This window comes from Chelonia mydas, chromosome 7 (genome assembly GCF_015237465.2).
Source record: "Chelonia mydas isolate rCheMyd1 chromosome 7, rCheMyd1.pri.v2, whole genome shotgun sequence".
In the NCBI taxonomy this organism is placed as follows: Eukaryota; Metazoa; Chordata; order Testudines; family Cheloniidae; genus Chelonia; species Chelonia mydas.
Window position 1 is genome coordinate 90,000,272 of NC_057853.1, and position 26,792 is coordinate 90,027,063.

At 43.2% G+C, this 26,792-nt stretch overlaps 2 protein-coding genes across 5 annotated transcripts in view; one reads left to right on the top strand and one right to left on the bottom strand.

Annotated features, from left to right (window-relative positions):
- Positions 1-1,686: 1,686 nt before the first annotated feature.
- Positions 1,687-10,821, bottom strand: LOC122466596. Of its 3 annotated transcripts, none has more exons than XR_006292234.1 (3): positions 8,505-10,821; positions 2,014-2,172; positions 1,687-1,889 (listed from the first exon to the last, which is right to left on the bottom strand). XR_006292234.1 is itself a non-coding variant. In XM_043551432.1 (3 exons), exons 2-3 carry the CDS (start codon positions 8,808-8,810, stop codon positions 7,692-7,694), a joined length of 993 nt encoding a protein of 330 aa, XP_043407367.1. In that variant the 5' UTR covers positions 8,811-8,836; positions 10,564-10,821; the 3' UTR covers positions 7,534-7,691. The 3 variants fall into 3 exon arrangements, 1 of the variants encoding a protein (XP_043407367.1); XM_043551432.1 differs by lacking the exons at positions 1,687-1,889; positions 2,014-2,172 and adding an exon at positions 7,534-8,378 and having other exon boundaries at positions 8,505-8,836; positions 10,564-10,821; XR_006292233.1 differs by lacking the exons at positions 1,687-1,889; positions 2,014-2,172 and adding an exon at positions 6,263-6,508.
- Positions 10,822-11,090: 269 nt separating this feature from the next.
- Positions 11,091-26,792, top strand: part of KIF20B (kinesin family member 20B) — a 75,612-nt gene continuing 59,910 nt past the window's right edge. For both annotated transcript variants that reach the window (XM_043551431.1, XM_037904813.2), the window contains exons 1-6: positions 11,091-11,479; positions 17,033-17,189; positions 17,972-18,058; positions 18,176-18,295; positions 18,528-18,666; positions 26,177-26,361. In XM_043551431.1, the coding sequence (XP_043407366.1) occupies positions 17,034-17,189; positions 17,972-18,058; positions 18,176-18,295; positions 18,528-18,666; positions 26,177-26,361 (687 nt within the window). In that variant the 5' untranslated portion in view covers positions 11,091-11,479; position 17,033. The remainder of the gene's footprint in view (positions 11,480-17,032; positions 17,190-17,971; positions 18,059-18,175; positions 18,296-18,527; positions 18,667-26,176; positions 26,362-26,792) is intronic.

The window sequence follows — 26,792 nt, forward strand, 5'->3', positions numbered from 1 at the left end:
ATCTTATTACATGGGTGGTGGGTGAAACTTCCCTTGGGGCAGGATAGCTCCTTGTCCCGCCTCTTCTGTCACAGCCCCGCCCACACTCCACCCCTGCTCTACCCCAGACCCCACCTCTGCCTCACTGCTCAGCTCTTCACCCGCCTGTGAGGTCCCCCTTCTGCTCACCTCCTCCCCCAGCCCCCTGCTGCTTGTCCATCTGCTGCTCGCCTCCTCACCACCTGTCAGACCCTCCCACCCACCACGAGACCCCCCCCACCTGCCATGCAGATGGCTTGCTGCTCACCTCCTCACCCTGCTGCTGCCCCCCACCCCGAGACTCTCCCTCCTTTTCACCTTAAAACACCAGTAATATTCCCCTATGGAAACTGAACAGCTATAGATTAATTGCCAGATGGATTCTCCTTGGTGTGACAGGGAGTTTGGTGTATACTGTATAGAGAGAGACGAAAAGCCAGGCTACCTGCACCAAATTGAAGCCTAATTTCTCCCAGTGCTGTTAGAAAACCACCCCACGAGGGGAGTAGCTCCCAGTGCTGGAAGCGCTGCTCCCTATGCTGGTGCAATGTCTACACTGCCACTTTACAGCGCTGAAACTTGCATAGCTCAGGAAGGTGTTTTTTCACCCCCTGAGCAAGAAAGTTTCAGTACTGTAAAGTGGCAGTGTAGACAAGACCTATGTCTCTGGTCTGGAACACTTTTTCACTGTGTAAAGTTACTCAGGGATGCCCTCCCCTCCCTCCTCATTCCCCCTCCTGCCGCTCGCATCCTCACACACAACACCGCCCCGTAGGGATGAGGGTTGGGGATGTGCCGCAGCTGCAGGGACCTCTGAAAGGAGAGGAGAGTGCAGTGGAGGAGAGGAGGAAGACTGACACCAAGCAGCAGCAGCAGCAGGCTCTGGGCACCTCCAGGAAGGGTCAGAGTGGAAGGGAGGTGGGGGCACCACAGCCCAGGTTTCGGGCGACAGCGACAGCTGTGCTAGGGGAGGCACCACTGCCCCTTCTGCCCACCGATGTAAGTGCCCTACTACACCAACACCTCCACGAGAGGCATAAAACTTATGTCTGCATAGTTAAGGTGACACAGTGTCTGTGGAGACTCTTTCTCCCATACATCTGCTGTCTTGTCAATTTCATGGCAAGGAACTGTGAAACCGACAAGAAAGCTGCACTTCCCTGGCAAGCTAAGCCACTGGATGCTGCTCCCGCTCCCAGCTGAGAGCCAGGACAAGAAGCCCGGGACAGCTTCAGACCCTACTCCTAGCTTGGAGACAGAGCGAGAAGCCCGAGGGGCCCCCTGCCCGCTCCCTGCAGGGGGGAACAGGGGGGCGAGAAAGCCCTGGGCAGCTTCCCCTGCCCCACTCCCAGCAGGGAACAGGGAGGGGAGAAGCCCTGGGTGTTTTCCCCCCACTCCCAGCAGGGAACAAGTGGGTGGGAGGGAAGAAAGCCTTGGGTGGCTTCCCCTCACTCCCAGCTGGGAATGGGTAGAGGAGAAGCCCTGGGGGGCTTGTTCTCATACATCTCTACTACCAAAAAAGAACCCTCAGCCAAAGAAAACATTTATGTTTTGTTATAGAATATTTTCCACAAGACATCAGTGATTTCATAGCCTAGTATCAGATATACTCTGAGAGGGGCTTGGTGTCGTGGTGGCTGCTGAGGAACTGGAGTTGTGTTTGCATGGTTGGTTTTTACCAGAGTCTTTTGTTTTGTCCTTGGGTTTGACGTATATGAGGTTTGGACTGCCCTGATGCTTCATCTGCATTCTTGTGCTGTTTTGCATTAGCATTGTTAAAGGTCTCAAAGCAGATTCCTGGTTCTTTGGCGGTTCTGGTGGAGGTGTCCCTGTAGCTCCGACTACAGCATTGTTAGGAGAGCTGCACATGCCTGATTAGGGGGAAAAAACATTTTACAAAACTTAACTTTACCATTTTTCTCACCCACACCTATTTATTTACTTAAAATACAAAACCTCATAAAATAACCAAACCAATAAGCAAAATATATTTACTGGGCTTCATCCATCCATCAGTCACTAATGCTGGTGAATTTTCCTCTTCAGCTGTTGTTGTTATTAAAGGACTCAGAGAAGATTTCTGGTTCTTTGGCGGTTCTGGCAGAGGTGTCCCTGTAGCTCTGACTACAGGATTGTCAGGAGAGCTGCCCATGTCTGATTAGGGGGAAAAAAACATTTTACAAAACTTAACTTTACCATCTTTCTCACCCACACCTATGTATTTACTTAAAATACAAAACCTCATAAAGTAACCAAACCAATAAGCAAAATATATTTACTGGCCTTCATCCATCCATCCGTCACTGATGCTGGTGAATTTTCCTTTTCAGCTGTCTCTTTCCTTTTTCTTTTGAGCTTGTTTACCCTCTGGTTTAAGGATCTCTCATGTTTTGACTATACTGTGGAGCAGAGTGTTAGAAAATAGATATTCAGGCCCGTCTGTAAAGGCCTATAATCTAAGAATTTAGGTCTATTCTTATCACTTAGCTAGTTATAGAGGTATAAAAGAAAGAATCAAAATCATTGTCTGCCGGTGTAAGGTCCTTCTCTTACTGTGACAGTCTGAGGCCCTGTGCTTAGGCTAAGATATTTGGCTAAGCAGCAGAGGCAGCCATAAGCTAGGAACCGAATGGTCACATCCTCACATTCCAACCTAGTCACATTGAAATAAGGTGCTATTGGGCTGTTAGGAATACAGTCCTGTCCTGATAATGCCTATCGCCTCCAGAGAAAGGGAAGTGCCTAGAAGATGTAAAAGGAAACTTAGTTTGATAGCATCCTGTCTGGCAAGAACTCACATATCAATAGCTGGGATGTGAAATCCTCATTTCTGTGTTTGTTCTATCACTGTATTCCCCATTTCCCTATTGTATGTCTGTATAATCTCTGTCTGGTTCTGTGATTGTTTCTGTGTGCTGTATAATTAATTTTGCTGGGTGTAAACTAATTAAGGTGGTGGGATATAACTGGTTAAATAATCATATTACAATATGTTAGGATTGGTTAGTTAAATGTCAGTAAAATGATTGGTTAAGATATAGCTAAGCAGAACTCAAGTTTTACTATATAGTCTGCAGTCAATCAGGAAGGGGGTGGGTGGGTGAGAGAAATGGGAACAGGGAATGGGGGTGGGGAAATTGGAATCATGTTTGGCTAAGGGCAGGAATGGGAACAGGGACACAGGTGTAAGGCTCTGTGGTGTCAGAGCTGGGAAGGGGGACACTAAGGAAGGAAACTGGAATCATGCTTGCTGGAAGTTCACCCCAATAAACATCGAATTGTTTGCACCTTTGGACTTCGGGTATTGTTCCTCTCTGTTCATGCGAGAAGGACCAGGGAAGTAAGTGGGTGAAGGAATAAGCCCCCTAACACAGACACATTATTATTATAAAACACATGAAACTGTCTTGTAAACTTAAAAAATAAAATATTAATTGGGGTGTTTTTCTATTTAAAAATTCATAGCTTTAAAACAAAACAATCCATTTCAGGCTGTACAACAAACACAGGTTTTGAGTTTATTTCTGCCACTTTAAAAAACAACAACCCCCAAACATTTTTAAAAACACATCTCATTTTGCAGAATAAAAACCAAACTGCTTTAAAAATCAACTTTTAAAATCCATTTTAAAACACATTTTGCACAGAAACCCGTTAGTTTGAAACACAACACACCATCAGTTTGCAGCCATATGCTTTAAAAAAACCCCCAAAACCCAGCAATGTACTTTTTAAAAAACACACCTATGTTTTGTACGCGCGTGCGCACACACATACACACAGAGCAGCTTAAAACACCAAACCAACAGTTTGCAACAAAATACTTTCCAATACACCCACATGCATTTAAAAGCCAAATGCAGAAAGGTACCTTCTACCACAGGATAAAGGATTGCAGGCACATGATTGCATAGGTGCCGACTCCATGGGTGTTCTGGGGCTGGAGCATCCACGGGGAAAAATTGGTGGGTGCTCTGCACCCACTGGCAGCCAAGCTCCCCGCCCCCCTCACCTCCGCCTCCTCCCGTGTGTGCACCGCGTCCCCGCTTCTCCTCCCAGCACTTGCCGCCGCAAAACAGCTGTTTCGTGGCATAACAAGCTCTGGGATGGAGGGGGGAAGAGCGGGAATGTGGCACACTCAGGGGAGGAGGTGTGGAAAAGGCGGGGCTGGGGTGGGGATTTGGGGAAGGGGTTGGAATAGGGGCGGAGTTGGGGCAGGGCCAAGGGAGGAGAGGGCGGGGCTGGGGGCAGTCGAGCACCCACCGGCACCAACAGAAGTCAGCGCCTATGCATGGTTGTTCTGTTTCCCCCCATGTCTGTTTGGGTCTTTGGGTTAAAGAACAAGCAAAAATGTTAGTTAGTATTACCCTCAAATCCCTGTGTAATACCTGAATTTTTTTTTTTAATTTAACAATATTAAGCAGAACTATAGTTAAAAATGGTTTTCACCTTGGCGTGGTGGTGAAATGCAGCTTAAAGTTACTAGTTCCATGCTAAACAGATCACACTGCAATAAAGATAAGTACCATTATTTAGTAAGGACAGCATGGCCAAAGAGTGACATTATATAATATTATTTTCAGAGTTAAAACCAGGGAGCATACCTCCTCTTGCAGTCCAGCAGCAATTCAAGAGAGTTTCTGTTGAAAGAGGACAGTCTCCAAAATACCTGAGGTTTTTATAGCATCCTAACTCTTTGTTTCAAACAGACTTCACAAGTCTGTAGTTAGCAGGTTGATCTGATCACCACAACTCTGAAGTAACAGATGCTTAAGGACTTTAAAAAAACGAGGAGTACTTGTGGCACCTTAGAGACTAACAAATTTATTTGGGCATATGCTTTCGTGGGCTAAAACCCACTTCATCGGATGCATGCAGTGGAAATACAGTAGGAAGATAGATAGATAAATAGATAGATATATACAGAGAACATGAAAAAATGAGTGTTGCCATACCAACTGTAACGAGACCAATCAATTAAGGTGGGCTATTATCAGCAGGAGAAAAAAAACTTTTGTAGGGATGATCAGGATGGCCCATTTCAGACAGTTGACAAGAAGGTGTGAGTAACAGTAGGGGAAAACATTAGCATGGGGAAATAGTTTTTACTTTGTGTAATGACCCATCCACTCCCAGTCTTTATTCAAGCCTAAGTTAATGGTGTCCAGTTTGCAAATTAATTCCAATTCTGCAGTTTCTCATTGGAGTCTGTTTTTGAAGTTTTTTTTGTTGGAGAATTGCGACTTTTAGGTCTGTAATCTGACCAGGGAGGTTGAAGTGTTCTCTGACTGGTTTTTGAATATTATAATTCTTGATGTCTGATTTGGGTCCATTTATTTTTTTGCAGAGAGATTGTCAGGTTTGGCCAATGTACATGGCAGACGGGCATTGCTGGCACATGATGGCATATACAGTATCACATTGGTAGATGTGCAGGTGAACGAGCCTCTTACAGTGTGGCTGATGTAATTAGGTCCTATGATGGTGTCGCTTGATTAGGTATGTGGACAGAGTTGGCAATGGGCTTTGTTGCAGGTATAGGTTCCTGGGTTAGTGGTTTTATTGTGTGGGGTGTGGTTGCTGGTGAGTATTTGCTTCAGGTTGGGGGGCTGTCTGTAAGCGAGGACTGGCCTGTCTCCCAAGATCTGTGAGAGTGAGGGATCGTCCTTCAGGATAGGTTGCAGATCCTTGATGATCCGCTGGAGAGGTTTTAGTTGGGGGCTGAAGGTGACGGCTAGTGGCGTTCTGTTACTCTCTTTGTTGGGCCTGTCCTGTGGTAGGTGACTTCTGGGTACTCTTCTGGCTCTGTCAATCTGTTTCTTCACTTCAGCAGGTGGGTATTGTAGTTTTAAGAAAGCTTGATAGAGATCTTGTAGGTGTTTGTCTCTGTCGGAGGGATTGGAGCAAATGCAGTTCTATCTTAGAGCTTGGCTGTAGACAATGGATCGTGTGATGTGGTCTGGATGAAAGCTGGAGGTATGTAGGTAAGTATAGTGGTCAGTAGGTTTCCAGTGTAGGGTGGTGTTTATGTGGCCATCGCTTATTAGCACTGTAGTGTCCAGGAAGTGGATCTCTTGTGTGGACTGGTCCAGGCTAAGGTTGATGGTGGGTTGGAAATTGTTGAAATCATGGTGGAATTCCTCAAGGGCTTCTTTTCCATGGGTCCAGATGATGAAGATGTCATCAACATAGCATAAGTAGAATAGGGGCGTTAGGGGACGAGAGCTGAGGAAGCGTTGTTCTAAGTCAGCTATAAAAATGTTGGCATACTGTGGGGCCATGCAGGTACCCATAGCAGTGCCGCTGCCTTGAAGATATACATTGTCTCCAAATGTGAAATAGTTGTGGGTGAGGACAAAGACAGAAAGTTCTGCCACCAGGTTTGCAGTGACATTATCGGGCATACTGTTCCAGACAGCTTGTAGTCCATCTTTGTGTGGAATGTTGGTGTAGGGGGCTTCTACATCCATAGTGGCCAGGATGGTGTGTTCTGGAAGATCACCAAAGGATTGTAGTTTCTTCAGGGAGCGAGTGGTGTCTCGAAGATCTCGTAGGCACCCCTCCCCTAACATTCCCTTTTGTGATGTGGGGTGGGGGAATTAAGTTGTCTGCACAACTGGGCTGCTTTTAGCTAATTTTTTTTTCCTTTTAGTTAAAATACATTTTCCTATAGGGCCTTCTTACAGTATTAAACAGTAAATCACCAATCCTTAATGTAACTGTACCCATTTCCAAGTGGGGGCCCTTTGCAGATATCAATGAATGTCTTGGGCCTTGTTTTTTAAACATGTTTCTTCCATGCTTAAAGTTTGGGGGTTGTTTTTGAACTAAAAGGGGTATATCACAACCATAATAAGCACCCTACAAATTCCCATAGCTTTTAAATGTTTGATTGTCTTTAGAGCAAATGCTTGTTCTAAAGTATGGTGGAGGTTTATGAACCCTTGAAACATTTCAGTTTTGGATTAGACCCTTGTTTATTTTTTTTGTAAATATATTATTTTAAACTTTTAATGACTTTGAGTTGCTAGAAAGAGTGACCCATAGTGTTCAACCAACTCCTGGGTTATATTTAAACTGTCCAATAGCGTTCTACCAACTCCTGGGTTGTTCAGGAGTTGGTAGAATGCTAAAACTGTTCAACAGCATCTGTGAATTCCTGAGGTTTTATTTCATTTCATATTAATCAGAACTCACCATCCTCACCCACCCACCTCCCTTACTGTGAGTGCACACCTCTGAAGTTTAATTACTGATCACTAATACATTAACCCTGATGGCAAAAAGGGTGAGTAATCTCAGTCACCCTGGCTATTCAGTGGGAGTGTGGTTAAAACCATTCAGTTCAACAGGATGAGGCAGCTCTATTGTACTCAAACACGTCTGAACCATCCCTATTTTTTAATTATAAACACATTTTTAGGATTTTTTCCCTCCCACAAGATTTTACAACATACATTTCAGCTTTTTGCTGTCAATGGGTCTCCTTTACACAAAGACACAAGAGCTAGGTTCTCACAAACATTTTTTTTTATTTAAAAGACGTACAGGGCCTTGAAAACAAACCAAGATGCTCCATTAAAACTTTTAGCTCACTTAAGGGCCACAGTGACCTTCTAACAGAAACACAGATAGTCACAAAGCCCTTTTCAATAATTTTTTTTTATTTACAGCTACCAAGTTTTAAATTGCTTGTTTGTCCCCTCACCATTCTCTAACTTAATCCTTTTCGATTTCTTACATATAGTCTTCTTCTTAAGCAGGGTTCTGTAACTTTTTGTGTGGCTCAGACAGTCAATATAATGCTGTAAGCAGGCATCTTCCTGTTTGGTCATTTTCTTTAAAACACGGTCAGGGTCTCTACTGAATTGCACAGCATTTATCAAGGTCACCCCTTGCGCTAAATGTTCTTGAGTTAGGCACAGACATTGCATAGCATAACCTATGGCAATAAGAGTGTTTAATAAGCTTTCCAAACACAGCTCAGCACACAGGCTCCAGAGCTTGCAGTTTATATACACTGAAGTCCAAGTCATACAGACATGGTGCTGTTGGGCTGGCATGTCTATGACACAGCCCTCACAATCTTTGAAAAGCTTTTCCCTAAGACAGCGATTAAGGACAGCATAAACAGCAATGCGTACAATAGTCCGCATTACTTTTTTATGCTCACGACGTGGCACTGGCTCAGTTAGTTTCATGCCAAGCTTCCTCCTAAACTCCTCATAGCTGTCATCCTTGGAGTCCTCTTCAACAATTTGTATCAGTGTTGAGCAAAAACAAGGCGGGCCCTGTTCATCTTCACTGTCTGATACAACACTGTCCAGGGTCTCTGGGTCCTCTAGAAAGGCATCATTGAGCTGTTGAGAGATTTTCAGAAAAGAAACAAGTGTAAGTTCCCACTGCTTGTTTTTAGATTTACACAACCCCGGTTCCTAACACCATTACACCCCATCATCGACCATCACTTCTTAATCTTAATTTACCTGAGCGATGTCTTTTCCATTCACCTTGTCCTCTGGTGACTCCCCCAAGCTGCGTTTGCCTTCCTCCTCCAGGGGGGTGGACAATGAAAGGCCGCCATGCTCATCAGGGTGTCTCACGAGTAGTTGGGTTTCGGGTTCGGGTTCCAGCGTATCCATCAACAGCTGGGCCAAAGGGTTCCCCTTGTCTGCTCCCTCCTCCTCCTCCTCGGAATTGTCGCTGATGTAGAATGGTCTCCGCAGATGGTCGAAGGCTCTCAGGGCTAAAACAAAGTCTGAAGTTCTCATGGGGGTGGTGAAGGAGTCCATGTTTCCTATTAGCCTTTCCACGATTTCTAAAACACGTGTTCTTGGTAAGAGATGGCCTCCTCTGCCCGGCGCTGGGATTCATGGGGTGATGATGCTGCGCTCTGATTGGCAGAGGGCGGTAGGAGGAGTTTTTAGAGGGGTCACACAACCCTCTTCTGGGCGGTTCATCCCGTCCCAGAATCTGCCCTATTTTGGTCAAATCTGCTCTCGGGGCGGTCCTCTGCGGCCAAAACCCATCACAATTGGTAGAGGACGGTGGGAGGAGTTCTTAGAGGGGTCAGACAACCCATTTCCAGACAGGTCACTCTGCCCCGGAACTCCCCCCAATTGGTCAAATCTCCTCTCAGGGTGGGCCTATGTGGGCAAAACCCATCCTGATTGGTAGAGGGCAGTGGGAGGAGTTCTTAGAGGGGTCACGACACACCTTGCTTCCAGTCATGTGTCCAGCTTGACCCCGGAAGTAATACCCCAATGGGGCAGGACTTCCAGTGACAGGTGGGTGGGGTTTAATGGACCAAGGGGCAGGGTTAATGTTTGTTTGACAGTAGGGCCCTTATAATACTTCTGAGGGCAAGACTGTAATTCTGAGTTCTAATACCAACTCAAGAACCGGACACGCTCTCTGGACGTGAGTAAGTCACTTAACCTCTTCCTCTTTTCACCATATGTAAATAGTTGTTATAATCTTATCCATCTCACAAGAATGTGGTAAACATTATTTTATTTATGCCCTGATTTTGCAAACATTTTTACATTTGCTTAACTACAAACATGTGAGTAGTACCACTGAAGAACTCACAAATTAAGCATTACACATTTCAGGACTGGGACCTTGATATTTTTCTAAAAGTAAATATATCTAACATTTGAGCACCTCAAACACATTCATAAGTTTTTCCTTACAATATTCTATTGCGTTATTATGGCTATTATCCCAATTTCACAGATGAGGAACTGAGGCTGAGAAAGAATAAATAATTTATATTTTCTCTACTCATCAAAACATGTAAGAAAGGAGGAGGAGGGTCACATTATAAAGATCTGCAAAATCTATGATGCCTAACAGCTCATTTTGGCACAACATGTGAACGGGTTGGGGAGAGCAATGCCACGTCCCTTCTCAATCAAGAAAATCCAAGACCAAGGAGCTAAGTAGAGTCCACAGGTGTATTCAGACCCCCCCCCCCCCCGAGGGTGTAAGAAGCCTAGAAAACATGTGATCATATATGCCAGCAGTTCTCAGATTGTGGGTTGGGACCCCAAAGTGGGTCACAACCCCATTGTAATGGGGTCGCCAGGGCTGGCATTAGATTTGCTGGGGCCCAGGGACAAAGCCCAAGCCCCACAGCCCAGGGACAAAGCCAAAGCTTAAATCCCACTGCTGGGGGCCAAAACCCAAGGGCTCCAGCCCTGGATGACAGGGCTCAGGTTTGGGCTTTGGTCACCCTGCCTATGGTGCTGGGGCTCAGGCAGGCTCAGACTTTGGTCCCCCCCCCCGGAGTCATTTTTGTTGTCAGAAAGGGGTTGGGGTGCAGTGAAGTTTGAGAACCTCTGATACATGCTTAACATCTGCACAATTGACTGTGAGTAGCATCTCACAGTGGGCAGAGCTTATTTTGTGGGAAAGCATTTGGAAGAGTACCACCACCCCTTTCCCTACTAATCTGACCCCTGGTTCACAGTTTCATTTGAACTGCTTTTAGACTCTGCCCAGGCTTGTTTTAAGCCCAGATAAACAACTGGCGGAAACAACCTGATCAGCAAATTAGCTGGTTCATCCTGAGAAGCCAGTGTAGCTCTGGGCTTGCCTGCCGGCAGCTGTTCTGTAGCAAGGTACTGCTCCCCATGTGTGGCTCAGGTCCTCTCACACAGCTGAATGAAACCATGCATATAATGTAAAAAGAACAGGAGGACTTGTGGCACCTTAGAGACTAACAAATTTATCAGAGCATAAGCTTTCCTGAGCTACAGCCCACGGCATCCGATGATGAAGTGAGCTGTAGATCAGATAAATTTGTTAGTCTCTAAGGCGCTACAAGTCCTCCTGTTCTTTTTAGGGATACAGACTAACAGGGCGGCTCCTCTGAAACATATAATAACTGGTACCCTCATTCCAACCCACCTGACCTGGCTTCCGCTCCTACCCAGCGCTCCCCCTTTCCCTACAGCAGGCAACCCGCAGGCACCTTGCAGAATCTGACTGAACAAATAACTCGCCCGCCCGCCCCATGGGCTCTCCCCCGCCCTCCAAGCGCGTATCGAGCCAGCCTCCGCTGATCCCTCGCCCAGCAGCCTCCGGCAGAGGGACGCTTCCCTTTCCCCTGCCCCAAGTGAGGCAGCGCCCCCGCCTCTCCAGCAGCGACCGGGGGCGGCGCCTCCTTTCCACCCCTCCCCGGGCGGCGAACCAGGCTACAGTCCTGCCCCGCCCGCTGTCCCGCCGCAAGGCCCCGGCACAACAAACATCCCAGCCGCCCGCCCGCGCCGCCCCGAGTCCCAGCCTGCCCTGGGCGGAGACGTTCCGCTCGCCCTCAGCGGGACACTGGCTTCCAGCCCGCCCCTGGCCTCCCATGGTGCTGTGCGGCACAGCGCGCCGCCATTGGGTGGATTTGAAAAGGGACCGCGGCGAGTCTGACGGTGTTACCGGCAGAGAGGTCTCGCGCCCGCCGCAGGTGAGCGCTGGGGAGGGGGCTGCCGATCTCGCGGCGGCGGCCAGGGCTGCACTGCGAGAGGTCGCTTCCTGGCTTCCCTTTCCCTGGACGCCGCCTTGGCTTTCCCTGTTTGTGCGCTGGGGACTGTGAGCGGCCCGGCCCGGGGTGGGAGTTCGTGCCCCTGGCATAGGCAGCCTGGGGCTGCCTGCCCTGGCTCCCAGCGCCCTTGGGGCTCCGGCATGCCGGGGTCGGGGCTGGTGCGGCCGGCCCGAGGCGCTGCGGTGTCCCGAAGCGCTGTAACAACGGCAGGGGCGATGGCTGGGGCTGGGGGCGCTGCTCCTGCAGGAGTTTCCTGAAGCAGGAATCTCGTGGGTTGCGGCGGTTAGCTACACGAGGCTTATCGAGGGCCGACTTCTTGTTATTGGTTGAGTGAGGGGCACGTTAACCAGCGTGATTTTTAAAATCTTCTGGTAAAGGATGGGTGGCTGACTTCTCTTCGTGTGTGCCTGGGCGGGTTATTGCCATGGGAACTTAGGAAAGCGATAGTAGGAAAACTCTCTCTCTTATCCATAGCCAGTGGGAATCTACAGGCGAAGTGCTATACCTTCTGCAGGCTTCACGCGTGTATTTGCAAAAAGTAACCATCATGATTAGTAAGGACGACTTCCAACCAAGTGTGAAAAGGGAGAGGGAGAGAAAGCATAGGCCTCCTCTATACTGGGGATTAGGCCTGGTTTCAGTTATTAGTGAGGCTGCTCTATTGGAAACCAGTGTGTCAATGAGAAAAATAGCAATGCACCAAATGTTCTTACTAGGGTGAAATAGGGGAAAAGGTCACTAGTGCAAATTATATGTTTCCTTGTCTATGCAAGGGACTTGCACTTCATGGAGTTGTTGTCACTGACTTCACATCTTTAACTGATTTGCCTTCAGTCTCCTGAGTGTCCCCTGTAGCATCGGTTCACAACCAGGGGTCTGTGGCTCCTTGGGGGACTGTGAGCAGGTTTCAGAGGAATCAGTGAAGTAGAGGTGGCATTAAACTCACTTGGGCCCAGGGCAGAAAGTCAAAGCCTGAGGCCAGTTGTGGTGGGGCTGAAGCCTGAGCAACTTAGCTTTGCGGGGCTCCCTGTGGCCCGAGTTGCCCTGCTTGCTACCCTGTAATGTTGGCCCTAGATTTTATATGCAGAAAAACAGTTGTTTTGGCATGGGGGTGGGGGGGTGCTGTGGAGTTTTTACAGCAGGGGGGGCTCCAAAAGAAAAAGGTTGAGAACCCCTGCCCTATGGCCATGCCCACAGAGAGTTCCTATCTTGAGCTATTAGTTGAATTTAAGGCACACTTGTTTGTGTCTTAATTAACAAATATAGGGGATGTGAGAGCCTAATTCTGAGACATCTAAAGCCCTTTTAAAAGAAATTTAAGAAGGAAACAGAACAATTTGCATTGCACCAGGTGGGGGGAAAAAAGCACATGGAGCTTCCATCATCCCCAGACTCCATGTTGCCTTTTTCTCAGGTTCAGTAAACTTTACTTTGCGGGGTAACCCTCAGAGGAATCCATTTTAAAGGTTTACTGATCTACAAGGACAGGGGGCTGAATCTTAAGTGATTTGAATCAGTATGCAATATTACTATATTTTGAAAGTGCATAAAGTAAATTTTTTTTCTGAAAGCTAGTGATTAATATCATTGTGAAATAGTGTTAATACATACATCTGAGGAAAAAATGGGTACTGAATGATATTTAAAGTTTAAAGTCAAGCACCAGTACTGTTGGAATTAAAGTGAATGTTAATTCCATTTAATGTGGCAAGCTGGTGGGTTTTGGTGTCTTAAAGGAATAAACAAACAAACCTTGTTATTTCTTTGAGCTGTCCAGGAGAGGGCTGGACATTACAGAGCACACAGTTTTTGGAAAAATCAGGACTTGAGGTGTCGACCAGGCAAAAATTGCGTCCACTTGATTTCACAATTGACTAGTGGACACCCTGGTTTAGTGTACACCCTGATTAAAACTGCTCTGATTTATACTTGGTGGTTGACCTCTGAAGTGGCAGAAACAGCTCGAAGAGACACTTGTCTGGATTTTGGGCAGTGTTGTTCTGAGATTCTGGAAGTGTTAAAGGGCATATGTAGAAACGGCTAAATATTCCACAATCCCAGTATCCTATCTTCTGACAGTGGCCAATGTGAGGTTCTTCGGAGGGAATGAACAGAACAGGGCAATTATCAAGTGATCCATTCCCAGCTTCTGGTAGTTAGTGACTTAGGACACCCAGAGCATGGGGTTGCACCTCTGATCCTCTTGGCTAATAGCCATAAATGGATCTATTCTCCATGACCTTACCTAATTCTTCTTTTGAACCCAGTTATACTTTTGGCCTTCACAGCATCCCCTGGAAACAAGTTCTACAGGTTGACTGTATGTGTGAAGTACTTCCTTTTTTTTGTTTGACCTGTGGTTCTTGTGTTGTTCGAAGAATAAGAATACCCCACTTTGTCCACACCATTCTGATCTCATAGACCTCTATATACTCCTGATGGCATTCTGCACCCCAAAAAAAAGTTCTGTGCACAATATTTTAAAATTCTGCAAATTATATTTGTTAAATAAATGAGGCTCCAGCATGTCATTGGGGAACACAGGCCACTGGCTGCACAAAGGTGGGAGATCACTGTGCAGCTCCCCTTGGGCGAAGGACTCAGTGGTGAGGTGGTGCCTGCTCCTCTGTGCCAGGTGTGGGCAGGCAGGCTCAGCAAGGATCCTAGTGTGGGGGGGATCCAGGTGTGGGTTGAGAGGGTTCTGTGTGGGGCAGTCTGGATGCAGGCAGCTCAGTAGGGGATCCGGGTGTGTGGGGGATCTGGATGCATGGGGGCTTGGGGGGGGGGGAGGGGCAGGGAGGGGTTTCTGGGTGCAACGGTAATTGGACTCTGCAGGGGTGTCCAGATGAAGGTGGTTGAGGATCGGTGGGGGGGAGGGGGTCAGAACTTAGCAGGGGGATATAGGTGTGTGGGGACGGTCCAGATGCATCTGGGTGCGAGCAGCTTATCAGGGTGGCCCAGGTCAGGGGGGAGTGTGGCTTATTTGGGGGGGGGTTCTGAGTGCAGGTGGGGGGATTAAGCTTGGTGGGAGGTCTGGGTATTAGGGAGTCTGGATGCACAGGGGTTGGGCAGATGGGGGAGCAGCTCCCTGTACAGGGATCCCTCCCGCTGCATCTGAGAAGCGATGGGTGCAGGAAGTGGGGGAGCAGGAGGGGGCGTTTTGTAGAGCTTCCTTCAGCCAAAGGAGAAATCTGGGAGTGGGTCTGACCTGGCTCCAGATGCTGTGCAAGGGAAGAGGAAGTCCCGTCCTCCCCAGCCCAGCTGGGAATAGCAGTTGAGCCTGGTGCAGGGTAGGAGCCACCAGCCGGGTTTTCCCCAGTCCCACTTCCTCCCCCACAGTGATTTACTTCTCTGCCGGCTGCCCTGAGCCCCCAAAACATACTGCTGGGGAGGGTCAGAAAGTCATTCTTCTGCAAGGAAGCAAAGAAATCTGCTGGGGACATAAATTCTGCGTATGCACAGTGGCAAAGAATTCCCCCAGGAGTACCTCTGATATCTCCCCTTGGAAATGTGATGACTAAGCTTAATAGTCCTAGTCTTTTTAATCTCTCCTCATCTGGAAGATGTACCCTATCCCTAATCGTTTTTGTTGACTGTTTCTGTATCTCTTCCAACTGGAAATGGGAGACAGGGAATGGATCACTTGATGATTACCTGTTCATTCTCTCTGGGGCACTGGCCACTGTCAGAAGACAGGATACTGGGCTAGATGGACCTTTGGTCTGATGCAGTATGATGCCGTTCTAATTCTAATATCTTTTTTTTTTTTTTTGAGATGGGGTAATCTGAACTGCACACCATATTCAAGGTGTTGGCTACCATGAATTTATGTAGTGGCATTATGATATTTACTGTCTTCGTATCTATCCCTTTCCTAATGGTTCCTAACATTATTAGCGTTTTTTACTGACGCTGCACATCGAGCCAATGTTTTCAGAGAACTAGCCATGATGTCCTCAAGATCTTTCTTGAGTGGTAACAGCTCATTTAGACCCCATCATTTTGTATGTATAGTTGGGGTTATGTTTTCCAGTGTGTGTTACTTTGTGTTTATCAACATTGAATTTAATCTGCCATTTTGTTGCCCAGTCACCCAGTTTTATGCGATTCTTTGGAAACTCTTTACAGTCAGCATTGGATCTTAATCATCTTGAGTAATTTTGTATCTGAAAATTTTGCCACCTCACTGTTTGCCCCTTTCTCCAGATCCTTTATGAATATGATGAACTGCACTGGTCCTACTACAGATACCTGTGGGCCACTGCTATTTACCTGTCTCCATCCTGAAAACTGACCATTTATTCCTTCCATTTGTTTACTATTTTTTAACCAGTTACTGATCCAGAAGAGGATCTTCCTTCTTATCCCATGAGTGCTTACTTTGCTTAAGTGCCTTTTTTGAGGGACCTTGTCAAAGGCTTTGTGAAAGTCCAAGTACACTATCCACTGGATCACCTTTGTCCACTTTTGTTTGCCCCCTCCTCAAAGAATTCTGATTGATTGGTGAGGCATGATTTTCCTTTATGAAAGCTATGTTGACTCCCTCCCGCGCCCCCCCCGTTCCCCATCGTGTTCATTTATGTGTCTGGTAATTCTGTTCTTTAGTGTAGTTTCAGTCAATTTGCCTCATACTGGAGTTAGGCTTACTGGCTTGTAATTGCAAGGATCACCTCTGGAGAGTGTTTTTGGTTGTTAGTGTTTGTTTATTTAAATTGGTGTTTCATTAGCTATCCTCCAGTCATCTGGTACAGAAGCTGATTTAAGTGATGGATTGACATACCATAGCTAGTAGTTCTGTAATCTTGTATTTGAATTCCTTCAGAACGCTTGGATGAGTCCCATCTGGTCCTGTGCCTTATTACTGTTTAATTTATTAATTTGTTCCAAAATCACCTCTATTGATGCCTCAGTCTGGGACAGTTCCTCAGATTTGTCATCTAAAAAGAATGTCTCAGGTGTGGGAATCTCCCTCACATCCTCAGCAGTGAAGAGTGATGCAAAGAATTAATTTTAGCTTCTTCACAATAACCTTATCTTCCTTGAGTGCTCCTTTAGCATCTCAATCATCCTGTGGGTCCACTGATTGTTTGGCCGGCTTCCTGCTCCTGATGTACTTAACATTATTTTTGCTGTTAGTTTCTGTATCTTTTGCTAGTTGCTCTTCAAATTCTTTTTTGGCCTGCCTAATTAGACTCTATGGTGGGTGGTAGCATTGTTGTCAAGAGTCTGTATTCTTTTGAATGCTCTCCCTTCATCCTTCCAGGCTGGAGCTCCTCTTTAGCTAACATCTGAAAGTTTGTATGCACTTTTTGGGATGTTTTTTTCTCCTTTTTGCCCCAGCCTGTTGGAAACTGTATTTATGCGTAAGGTTTGAAAAGAAATAAAATACATATAGAAATATAAACTTGTATTATGTTGGCTTCTCATGTCTTCAGGCATGCCATGCTGTTTGAATAGTTGGCTTTATTTTTGCAGAATGGAACCAGTTTTGGATAAAGCAACAATTATAAGACCATCCTATATTGCTAGTGTTGAGCTACCTCCGAGAATTGGGCCAGTAAATGTTGAGGACCTTAAAGCAGATCTCTCGGATGAATTTTCCCTGGTTTCTTCAAACTTGGATACAAGCCAGGTGAGAATGTTAAACAGTCTACTTTGTTAATTTTAAAAATGAAATGACTTAAATTGTGAAGCATCTATATGGCCTGTTCCTTTTAATGATAAAGCAAGCATATCCATGCTTCTGTATAAATTAAAAAGGAAACCTTTTAAATTGGATGCTATAGTAATGAATTCCTGTATTTGTGCCTTGATAGTCCTGTCATTGTGTTAATCAAAAAAAGATAGCCTCTTATATTTAGAGTAACTTCTGTCATCAGAGGCAGAGAAATTCAGAGACTTATTTGTACATGTATATTGACTGGCCTACTTGTTTTCATCTTATTTTGAAGTTCTGCTTTGTCACAGTCTATATAGTTGACGGCATCGTTTTTGCTGGATACTTTTGATGCCAACACAAAAAGTGATGATTATCAACAATAACTTGCAGGAAACATGGGTAAAATCTATAGTCTCCTCCTGTCCTGCCTAGTAATGCAGAAATTAATTTCAAGATACAAAGGATAATATGGGGTATGCTGGTGGCTTTTAGTTTCAATTACTACTTGGCCTAAACTGTATAGCATATCTTTGTATGCTACAAGAAGTCATTCTAAATATTTTATAGGGTTATTAAGGTGAATTTCTAAAAGGGCCAATGCACTTGCAGCAATAAATGAATGAATTATGCTGGGGGTGAGGGGTGTAAGGGACCTGAAATAATTAGAATTTAATATCTTACCGTGCTAATTGTCAAACTAGAATATGAGCAATGCTATTAATTGAAGGTAATTTTTTTTTTTTTGGTTAATAAAGAGGAACAGCTTGGATTCCAAGGAACATATACAAGTTTGCCTTCGGATAAGGCCTTTCACAGCAACTGAAAAAGAAAATGAATCTCAGGTTTGGCTCTTTCTACATAAAACTTAAAATGGTCTTTTTTACAAAACTGTTTTAGCTAAGATGTAACTATACAATTTTTCTCCTGAGCTTAAAAATCCAACTTTTTTCCTTTTACAGGACTGTGTTTCTATTCAAGACTCAACTAACATTATATTGAAAGGCCCTAAGAATTCCATGATCTGTCGGCTGAGTGAAAAAAATGTAGGGCAGATGGTGCAGAAATTCACTTTTTCACGAGTAAGCAGATGATACTTGAGACAAACTTCATTTTGCAATGTGGAAACTTGTTGAATCTTGCCCGAAACAAGTTTATTTTTTTTGTTTTGTTTTTTAATTCTTTTAAAATAGGGAACATTTTATATACATTTAACTGATAAGTGCCTAGATGCAAACTGCTCTTTCTTCCCCACCCCCAAATGGTCCTTTTAAAACAACTGAAGGTCATAAACTGCCTCTTGCTAATGTTTAGGTATTTGGACCTGAAACAACTCAGGAAGAGTTCTTTGACGGTACTGTGAAACAACCAGTACAAGACTTCTTGGAGGGACACAATCGTCTTATTTTCACTTACGGTGTGACAAATGCTGGAAAAACCTACACATTCCAAGGTACTACTAACATTTTCTTGAACCTTGAAATTACAAAAATCTGTGTATGTAGGCTTCTGAATTAGCCAAATGTTGTTCAAATGTTTGTTTGTTTGTTTTTTGGCCTGTATATAAGCTTACCTCCATTACACATTTATTTGGACTTTGCAACTCTCCTTGAATGTACAATAAAACAACTTAAAAACTGGTAATACCAACAAAAACACCTCTTTGTAATGGAGAAGCATATGTGTATAGTTCAAAATATAAGCAGACTATACACAAGTTAAACTGTGGGTGGTGTACCTCCTCATAAGGTCAAGTAGCAGCTATCTATCTGCTGAAAGTGAACGTTGGCTTCAAATGGAGAGTAGTAGAAATTGATCATAATGAGCAGAAAACAGACATTTTCTGAAACTTGTTTGCACACCTGCTTTGTGTGTGTATAAAATTAAATTTTGTCACAAGCTGTTAAGGTTATAATTGACAATAATATCCTCCAACACAGAATGGATAAAGAGATTTTAAAAAAAACATTTAGATTGGATTTTTTTATTTTGTTACTTAAATGATAGGTTTCTTTTTAGAAAGAAAAAGCTTATTTAAAAAACTGAATTTAATACAAAATATGTAAAGGCCTAAATTTATTATAATCTCAATATTTTTTAAATAAAACATAAATATGCTGAATCCATGAGACTATCAAAAAGTTTTGAATTAAAGGCTGCTTTTCTATTTAAAAAATTTTCTCTTTTCTCCCTCTCTTTCCCCCACCCCTCTTCAATTCTAACTTTTGAGGTGAAGTTTTTTTAAATCTGGCACAATAGGTATAAGGTTCTGGAACTCAGTTTGTTTGGAGGTGCTGCTGCACCTCAGCTTGAAGTGGTTTCTGTCGTATACATGGTTTACAGTTTGGTTCAGCAACCTCACGATACAAATTGTTCCAGCATCCGTGCAGTAGGTCATGCTCTGTATTAAGGGCTTTATTCTTTGGGGTCCCAGGGCTGCTGGGAGCAAGAGACTGGCAAAGTCATCCTAAGCATTGGGACCCAGCCTCTGACTCCGAGAGACACCAATCATCTATCTCATAAGGATCATCCACTGAGCCCACCTGGGTGGTCTCTTATTCCTGTTTTATAGTATCTCCCTACCTGAGCTCTGGTTGGCTCATTTTAATATGAATATTTATGATTCCAACCCAACATGGAAACTTACTCTCCAGCTCATGGAAAAAACATTGATCTGCCAGTAACTACCAGCCCATGGTTCTGGCTATTTCAAGAAATGTCCTTGCTCTGTCTCTTTGCATGTGCTCACAGACACAAACAAACAGAAATCCATTAATTTCTCAAATGCCTGCCTCTGTTTCTAAAGAAATAAAATGCTGCAGCTGAAATCATGGACTGTCTTTTTTCCTGTGGATGGGGTGATGCAGGGAGTTATGTAACAAGGGAGAATGAGCAGTGTGTGCAACCAGAAAGGAGCAACGCTAGTGTCAAAACAGGATATTGTGGGAAGAAAGGACAAGATTCTTCAGAGTGCAGCCTGTAGTGTTGTTTTCAGCACACAGGGACTGGAGGAGGAAAAACTGCCATAGCTGCAGTTCGTAAAAAAAGATGGTTTGGGGATTATTCTCAAGAAATTCCTGTACCACTGGGTAAAAAAGGAACTTGTGCCAAATGTAAACAGTGCAGCAAAGAGATGCAGAGCCTGGTTGTCGGAATGAAACAACATTATGAAAATGCTCCTCAGAAGGCAATGACTTTGAAGATGACGAGATAGACACATCTGAACAATCTGGATCAATTGGTTAGTAAACATATTTTTGCACCATTCTTATGAACTGTTTACCATGTCTTACTGTGCTAGTAAATGATAAGCACAAATTTATGACAATGTAAGTTTGGGTGGTTTACTTATGAATTTCAAAATGTTTGTGTTCAAAATATAATGGGCGTATTTATCAATTACCTTTTTTTATAAACTGTTACTGCTGGACTTCTGAAATGACTTTTTAAATTGCTCAGTATAATCAAACATCCTAAGTGAAGATTTCCTGTTTAAAAGTGAAGTTTTATTAGGCATTTATGAATTTTAGCATTTAAAATTTTTCAAGCAGTTTGGCATGTTACTAGAGATAAGGTTTTAAACAGATTTAGATAATCCTTATTTTATTTTGCTATAAAATTGGGTTTAAAATAAATTGTGATACAAACAGCTTTGAGGAGGAATCTTTCACTTACAATCTTAATAAATTAATAAAGCAGTGCATTGAGTAGTACTCAGTGAGTGAGAGTAACTTTTTTTTCTTTATCATTTTGTTTCAGGGTCCAGCTTATTCATAAGGGGTTATGAACATCCATTATCTGTAATGACTGCAACTTCAGTGTCATCTGCTGTACCACCGCAGTGCTGCAACTAAAAATACATGAGACAGTAACTACCTGTGTTTTTATTTTGTTTTATTTTTATATATAAAATAATTTAATTTAAAAAAAAAAAGCTTTCTTCATCAAGTAAAACCATGGATGAGTTCATAATCAAGACCAGCAAATTACAGCAAGACTCCATAGATGAAAAGATTGCTTAGTTCATGTATACAACAAATTCTTCCTTTCATCTTGTTCAGGACAAATATTTCATTGACATGGTTCAATCATTATGACCAGACTACACTCCACCCAGAAGACCAGACATTTCTGAAAGGTTGCTGGATACAGTGTCTGAGAAGGAAATCTGAACAGTGTGCAGAAAACATTGACAGAATTTTAGTTAATCAGAGTCTTGATGGGTATAGCAATGTACACAATGATCCAGTAATATGTGATTGTGTGACAACAAGATGGAGTTGTCCTTCTTACAGAAACAATGCCCATACAGTAGAATACTACTATTTGGGAATAAAGGAAAATATTGTTGAAGCTGCATAATACTTCCATAAAAATCACTTTGCTTCAGCTTTTCTGACCAGAGAAAGAGAATCCAAACTAATTTTTCCCCAAGATGTTTGATGGAATTCAGTGGCTGACTGTTTTTGAGCTATATATTAACAAGTAGCTTATTCTGACTACAATTCGTGAAGAAAATCGTGATAAAATAGATGGAACTATCACAGCCAGCATAGTCAACATCAGACTAAAGAGAATATCGTGGAAGATAGGTTTCAGTATATTTCCTTAGCTTTGGGCAAACTGCAGAAAGACGGATGCTGTATCACTGATTCTGTCAAAATTTGGAAGGAACTAAAGGAGACACCAAAGAAAGGAAATTACAGGCAGTAAAGAAGCGGATATATCAAGCACTTGTTCTACCTCTTTTTCTTGCTAATAGTCTCAACCCAATATACTTGGGTAGAAGCTTAACTGCTGAAGAAGATGCTGCTGCTATGACATGGGTATCTAATAATCACCCATCGGTCATGCCAACCATAACAAATTTCAGGACTGGAGGTGAACCATTCAAGCAGTACATGCTTGCAAAGTCACGCCACTGAATTGAAGGAAGTCCCAGCTAAGCACCTGGAACCAGAGTTTAATTGCTAATCCAGCTTTTGAAAACAGTAGCCTTTTCTGCAGGCACAGAGAATATTTCATTATTTGGACTAATTCATTTAAAATTGAGATATTGATGGAGTTGTAAAAGCAGGAAAACTTGTCTTGTTCTTCCAGTCCATGAATGAAAACAAGGAGGGAGGGGATGAGATGTATTAGTTCTTAAAAATTTGAAAGGTAGCCTAAGTAACTTAGGTCGTTTTTAAGAGACCTAGACAAGTAGGAACTGTAGCTCCAGTCACTTTCACTTAGGCATATTTGAGAAATTTCCCAGGCTGATTTGACACTTAGTTTAATTCACTGACTACAGTTAATCCCTCTACTGATAAATCTTCAATACATCATTTAATCATAAATGTGGAACGTGTCTTGGTAAGAAGTTTGTATGTAAAACATTTCAGGTTTTTTTAATAAAACTTATATGCTGTTTTGTTTGATTAAATTCTATTTACCATCCTAATGTGGCTGATGCAAATGAGTAAAATGTTAATTAGGTAAATAAGCAATATATCATTCACTAGTTTCTAACATACTAAAATGAACAATTAATAATCTGAAAATATTAGGCTTTATAATGACTTAAATGTGTATATAGCTTACCAGCCTAGGTTGCAAAAAGATGCAAATCTCATGTAAAGGTGCAATTTATTTGTGAATCAACATGTTTTAATGGTTATAACAAATAAGAGTGCACTTTTTTAGAAAATAACTGAAGTACAAATGGAAAAGCTGATTACAATTGATTATTTAAATCGAGGCTTTCCACTTGATTTAAATTTCTTCGATTTTAAATCAATCTATGCTGCTGCAATGTGCAGTATTTTTGTACTATTAACAATCATAATCATTGCAGACCAGCAGGTGTCATCCTTCCTTTAGTTCCAGACATTTTCCTATAAAAGGAAGGAAAATAGGACATACCTAGTCTTGTGTGAATTCAATCAGATCATAATTAACAAAATATCTGTGGCTGCTGTAGTAGGTGTTAATTATCCAGAAATACCAGGTAGAGTGACAGCACTATTCTGATTGATCTTGTGCTATGTGAAATTGATTTTTATTGATACAATTAACCAATTGCTTTATTAGCAATAATAACCTTTTTATGGGTTACTGCCTGAAGAACTGGTGATATAGGTTATGATTAACGAGCACTGGCAACTCTTTTCCAGATGGTCATTAATCTCAGGAATTGCTCTTGTTCAAATAAGTAACAAATTGATTTCAGGATTTCTAGTCTCAAATAGATTATCTCAAAGTTGCAAAAAGTTTAGCAGTGTTAACATGCTACAGAAGTTCTTATGTATTGTGGTGTTTCCAAAAAGCTGTGAAATATAGCAAAGCTCTCAATTCAAAGCAGTAAAGTATATGAGACTGGCAGATAATATGAAAAGTACACCAAATTTAGTTTATTGAAATCACTTCTTTTTTTTTAAACTTTATTTACTAGTATTACAAGTAACAGAAGAACCGGAGAAAAACCTTTTTTGTTTTGAACTGTATACTTAGTGTGTTTGATAGTACTTTCTCTATAGTCCACTTAATGGCTTCCCTCAGTGGAGTTAGCTAGCTTCTACTGGTGTTTGTGAGGGTCTTTCCAACTGCAACAGGGGGACAATTTTATATCTTTAAAAAAAAAAAAAAAGAAAGAAAGAAACAACACAATGCTGGAGGTGGGATGGAGAATGGGGACAGATATGATATCGAAATTCTTAACCCACCCCCCCCCCCCCCCCAAGCGCAGCAAGTTTCAGTGTTGTAAAGCACCAGTGTAGACTGTGCACCAGCCTGGGAGCTACACCCCTTGTGGAGGTGGGTGGTTTTTTTTTTTTTTTTAAAGAGCTCTGGGAGAGCTCTCTCCCAGCACTCTGCCACGACCACACAAGCCACGCTGAAGCGCTGCTGCTGCATGCTTTAGCATTGCCAGTGTAACTAGCCCATTGACACTGAGAAGAAAAGACTCCAACAGAGGCAATTGGCCCGGGTTTAAGGAACAAACCTGTATATTAAGGACTGCAGTATCCATTAGGGTGAGGAAAAACTGCTTAATTTAGATGTTTCCCAGTCTAATAGAATTGAGAGTTTAGACTGCGTGCTTATATTTTATATCTTTTGGTAACTAACTCTTACTTTTTGCCTATCACTTAATATCACTTAAAATTTCTTATAGTAAATAAATTTGTATATTTTGTATATCCACTTTCCATTGCTGAAGTGATGAAGCAATTATTTTGCACTGCCCATCTTGAGCAGTGCAAGACAGTATATTCCTGAGGTACAGTGCTGAGAGCTTGGGGGGTGGGATTTGGCTTTGGTGCCTTTCTCCAGGTGATTCATGAGTGGCTCTGGGAGCATTCATGCAGCCTAGCTGGGTGTGTGGGGCTCCACATGCTGTTGTGCTGAGTGACCACAGCACCTGGAAGGGCTTGCTGCTGGTCACTAGTAAGGCATTGTGAGAGACAGCCCTGGCTGGAGAGAGTTAAGGGAGCACAGCGGTCCCATAGTCCCAGGCTGCACCCCGGAGATCCCGTCACAGACAGTTTAAAAGAATTCTCACACTTCAGAGTGCCTTTTAGTCACTGGTCATGAATGCAAGGTGCTTGTGGAAGAGATGGGGTATGAAACCATAGAGCAGGTAAGTGGAGTAAAATGTTTTCCAGATTGCTTTGCCAGCACACATGGAATTCTTGCACTCTACTCTAATCAGACTCTCCCAAGGAAAGACTGACAGTTCTGAGACTTGTGCAAATTGCCACCAGAGAGATAAATGAGATCACTTGTTTAAGTTACGTATCTTCCTGTGTGGAGGCAGGACACTCCACCTTTTGCATGTGGCACTTACCAAATGTATTAGGAGAGAGATTGTAGTGGATAAGCCTCCCTCCTTGGGCAAGTAAAAAAAATAAAAGGTGCTGTGACCTGAGCTGTCCTTCGGAGTTTGATAGTTAATGCCATGGTCTTATTTTCCCCCTTTAAGTATTATCAATATAATTTCCCACTTTTGGTCTACATCTGCTAATTGGCTTACATGACCATCCCCTCTAATCACTGAATGCTCATGCCAAAGGGCATATGTGGAGAACAAGGGAAATATCTGTATTGATATAGAATTTGATTTACCTGCTTGATTCTGTCTGATTAAACAATGAATTAAAAGGCATGGTTAGGAAGAGCAAGCAAGAAGCAAAACAATAGTTAGAAGATCTCTCGAAGCAAACAACTTCTTGGGAATAATGGGTGGGCAACCAAGTGGGAAAGGTTCTTTTCAGGCACCAGCAAAAAGTTGTATTATCAGTGCCAGAGTCTAGAGATCAAAAGGACCATGAACAGTTAATTCTGAGGGAGGAGAGTTGCGAGAAGCTGTTGGAGCTTAGATGCTGCTAGTGAGAGACACAGGCAGAGAATGCAGTAGGGCAGACTGTCTCTGGCTGAGGCGAAGGATGGGGTTGCGGGTAGGAGGGAGAGAATCTGAGTTAAGTGGAACCTTCGTAAACTTGCAAGGAAAGGATAAAGTGTAGGTAAGACCAGATGTGTAATAGCTTTTGTTGTCTTAACCCATTTATCAGACTGTTGTGCATCTTTGGATGGATAAAGCTACATAAACATGTTTGAGTTGCTTTAATCAGTCACTGGTCATAGTCTACTGCACAGACTGCAGGTGCCAAATACAATTGAACCTGTTGGGTTAACACAGCTGGAAACAAGGGGGGCAGCAACCCAGATAGTCAGTCCAACCAAGGTTGAACTCTGTGCTTCTACCCTTGAGAGAAGTGAAGCCTGTTGCCTGAGGGGTGCACTTGAGGGACTACAAAGGCGTTTAAGGTGCAGCTTGCCTTGTACCTATGATGGCATATGAGGGGGAATGACCCCTACTTCCTTTTTACTGCCTGAAGGGAAAGATGAGTTTTAATTTCTTCACCAATGCCTTGCTTTCTAAGAGCGTACAGGGCCTTGATATAGCTCTTGTATTTTGATTACAGGGACAGAAGCTGACCTTGGTATTCTGCCAAGAACTATGGATATGTTGTTTAAAAGCATTCATGGCAAACTGTATCCAGATATGGATTTCAAACCCCTTCGATGTAGAGATTATATAAGACTGACTAAAGAACAAGTGAGAGAAGAAATTGCTGTTAAAAATTCAATACTTCGTCTAATGAAAGAGGTACGTCAGAATTTTTTGTATAGCACACAGTATATGTGTATACACACTTTTTAAAAAAAAAGGGACTTACTGAGTTTGTAAGGTTGATCTTATTTCCATGAAAATAAGGCAAGGCAGTAGTCAAACATGGATATGGCTAAATGTTTGGAGATGGAAACTTGTAGAAATGAAAAGGAAGACTTCTGGGATAGGAAGATGGGATTTAGGTAAACCGGAGTAAAGTATAAGGAGTAGATTGAAATAGGTTTTCTGATGGAGCTTCATCTAATGATTCCTACCTTTGCTGCTGTTCTGCCCTGGAGTATAGTGAAGCAGCACTGTATTCTTGGGTTGTGGTAAGAAAAAAAATAGTTATCTGGAATGCTGAAGTTTCAGAGTGGCCTACTCTTCTGTTAACATAAACATCAAATACCTGAGTGCCTTGAAATGTA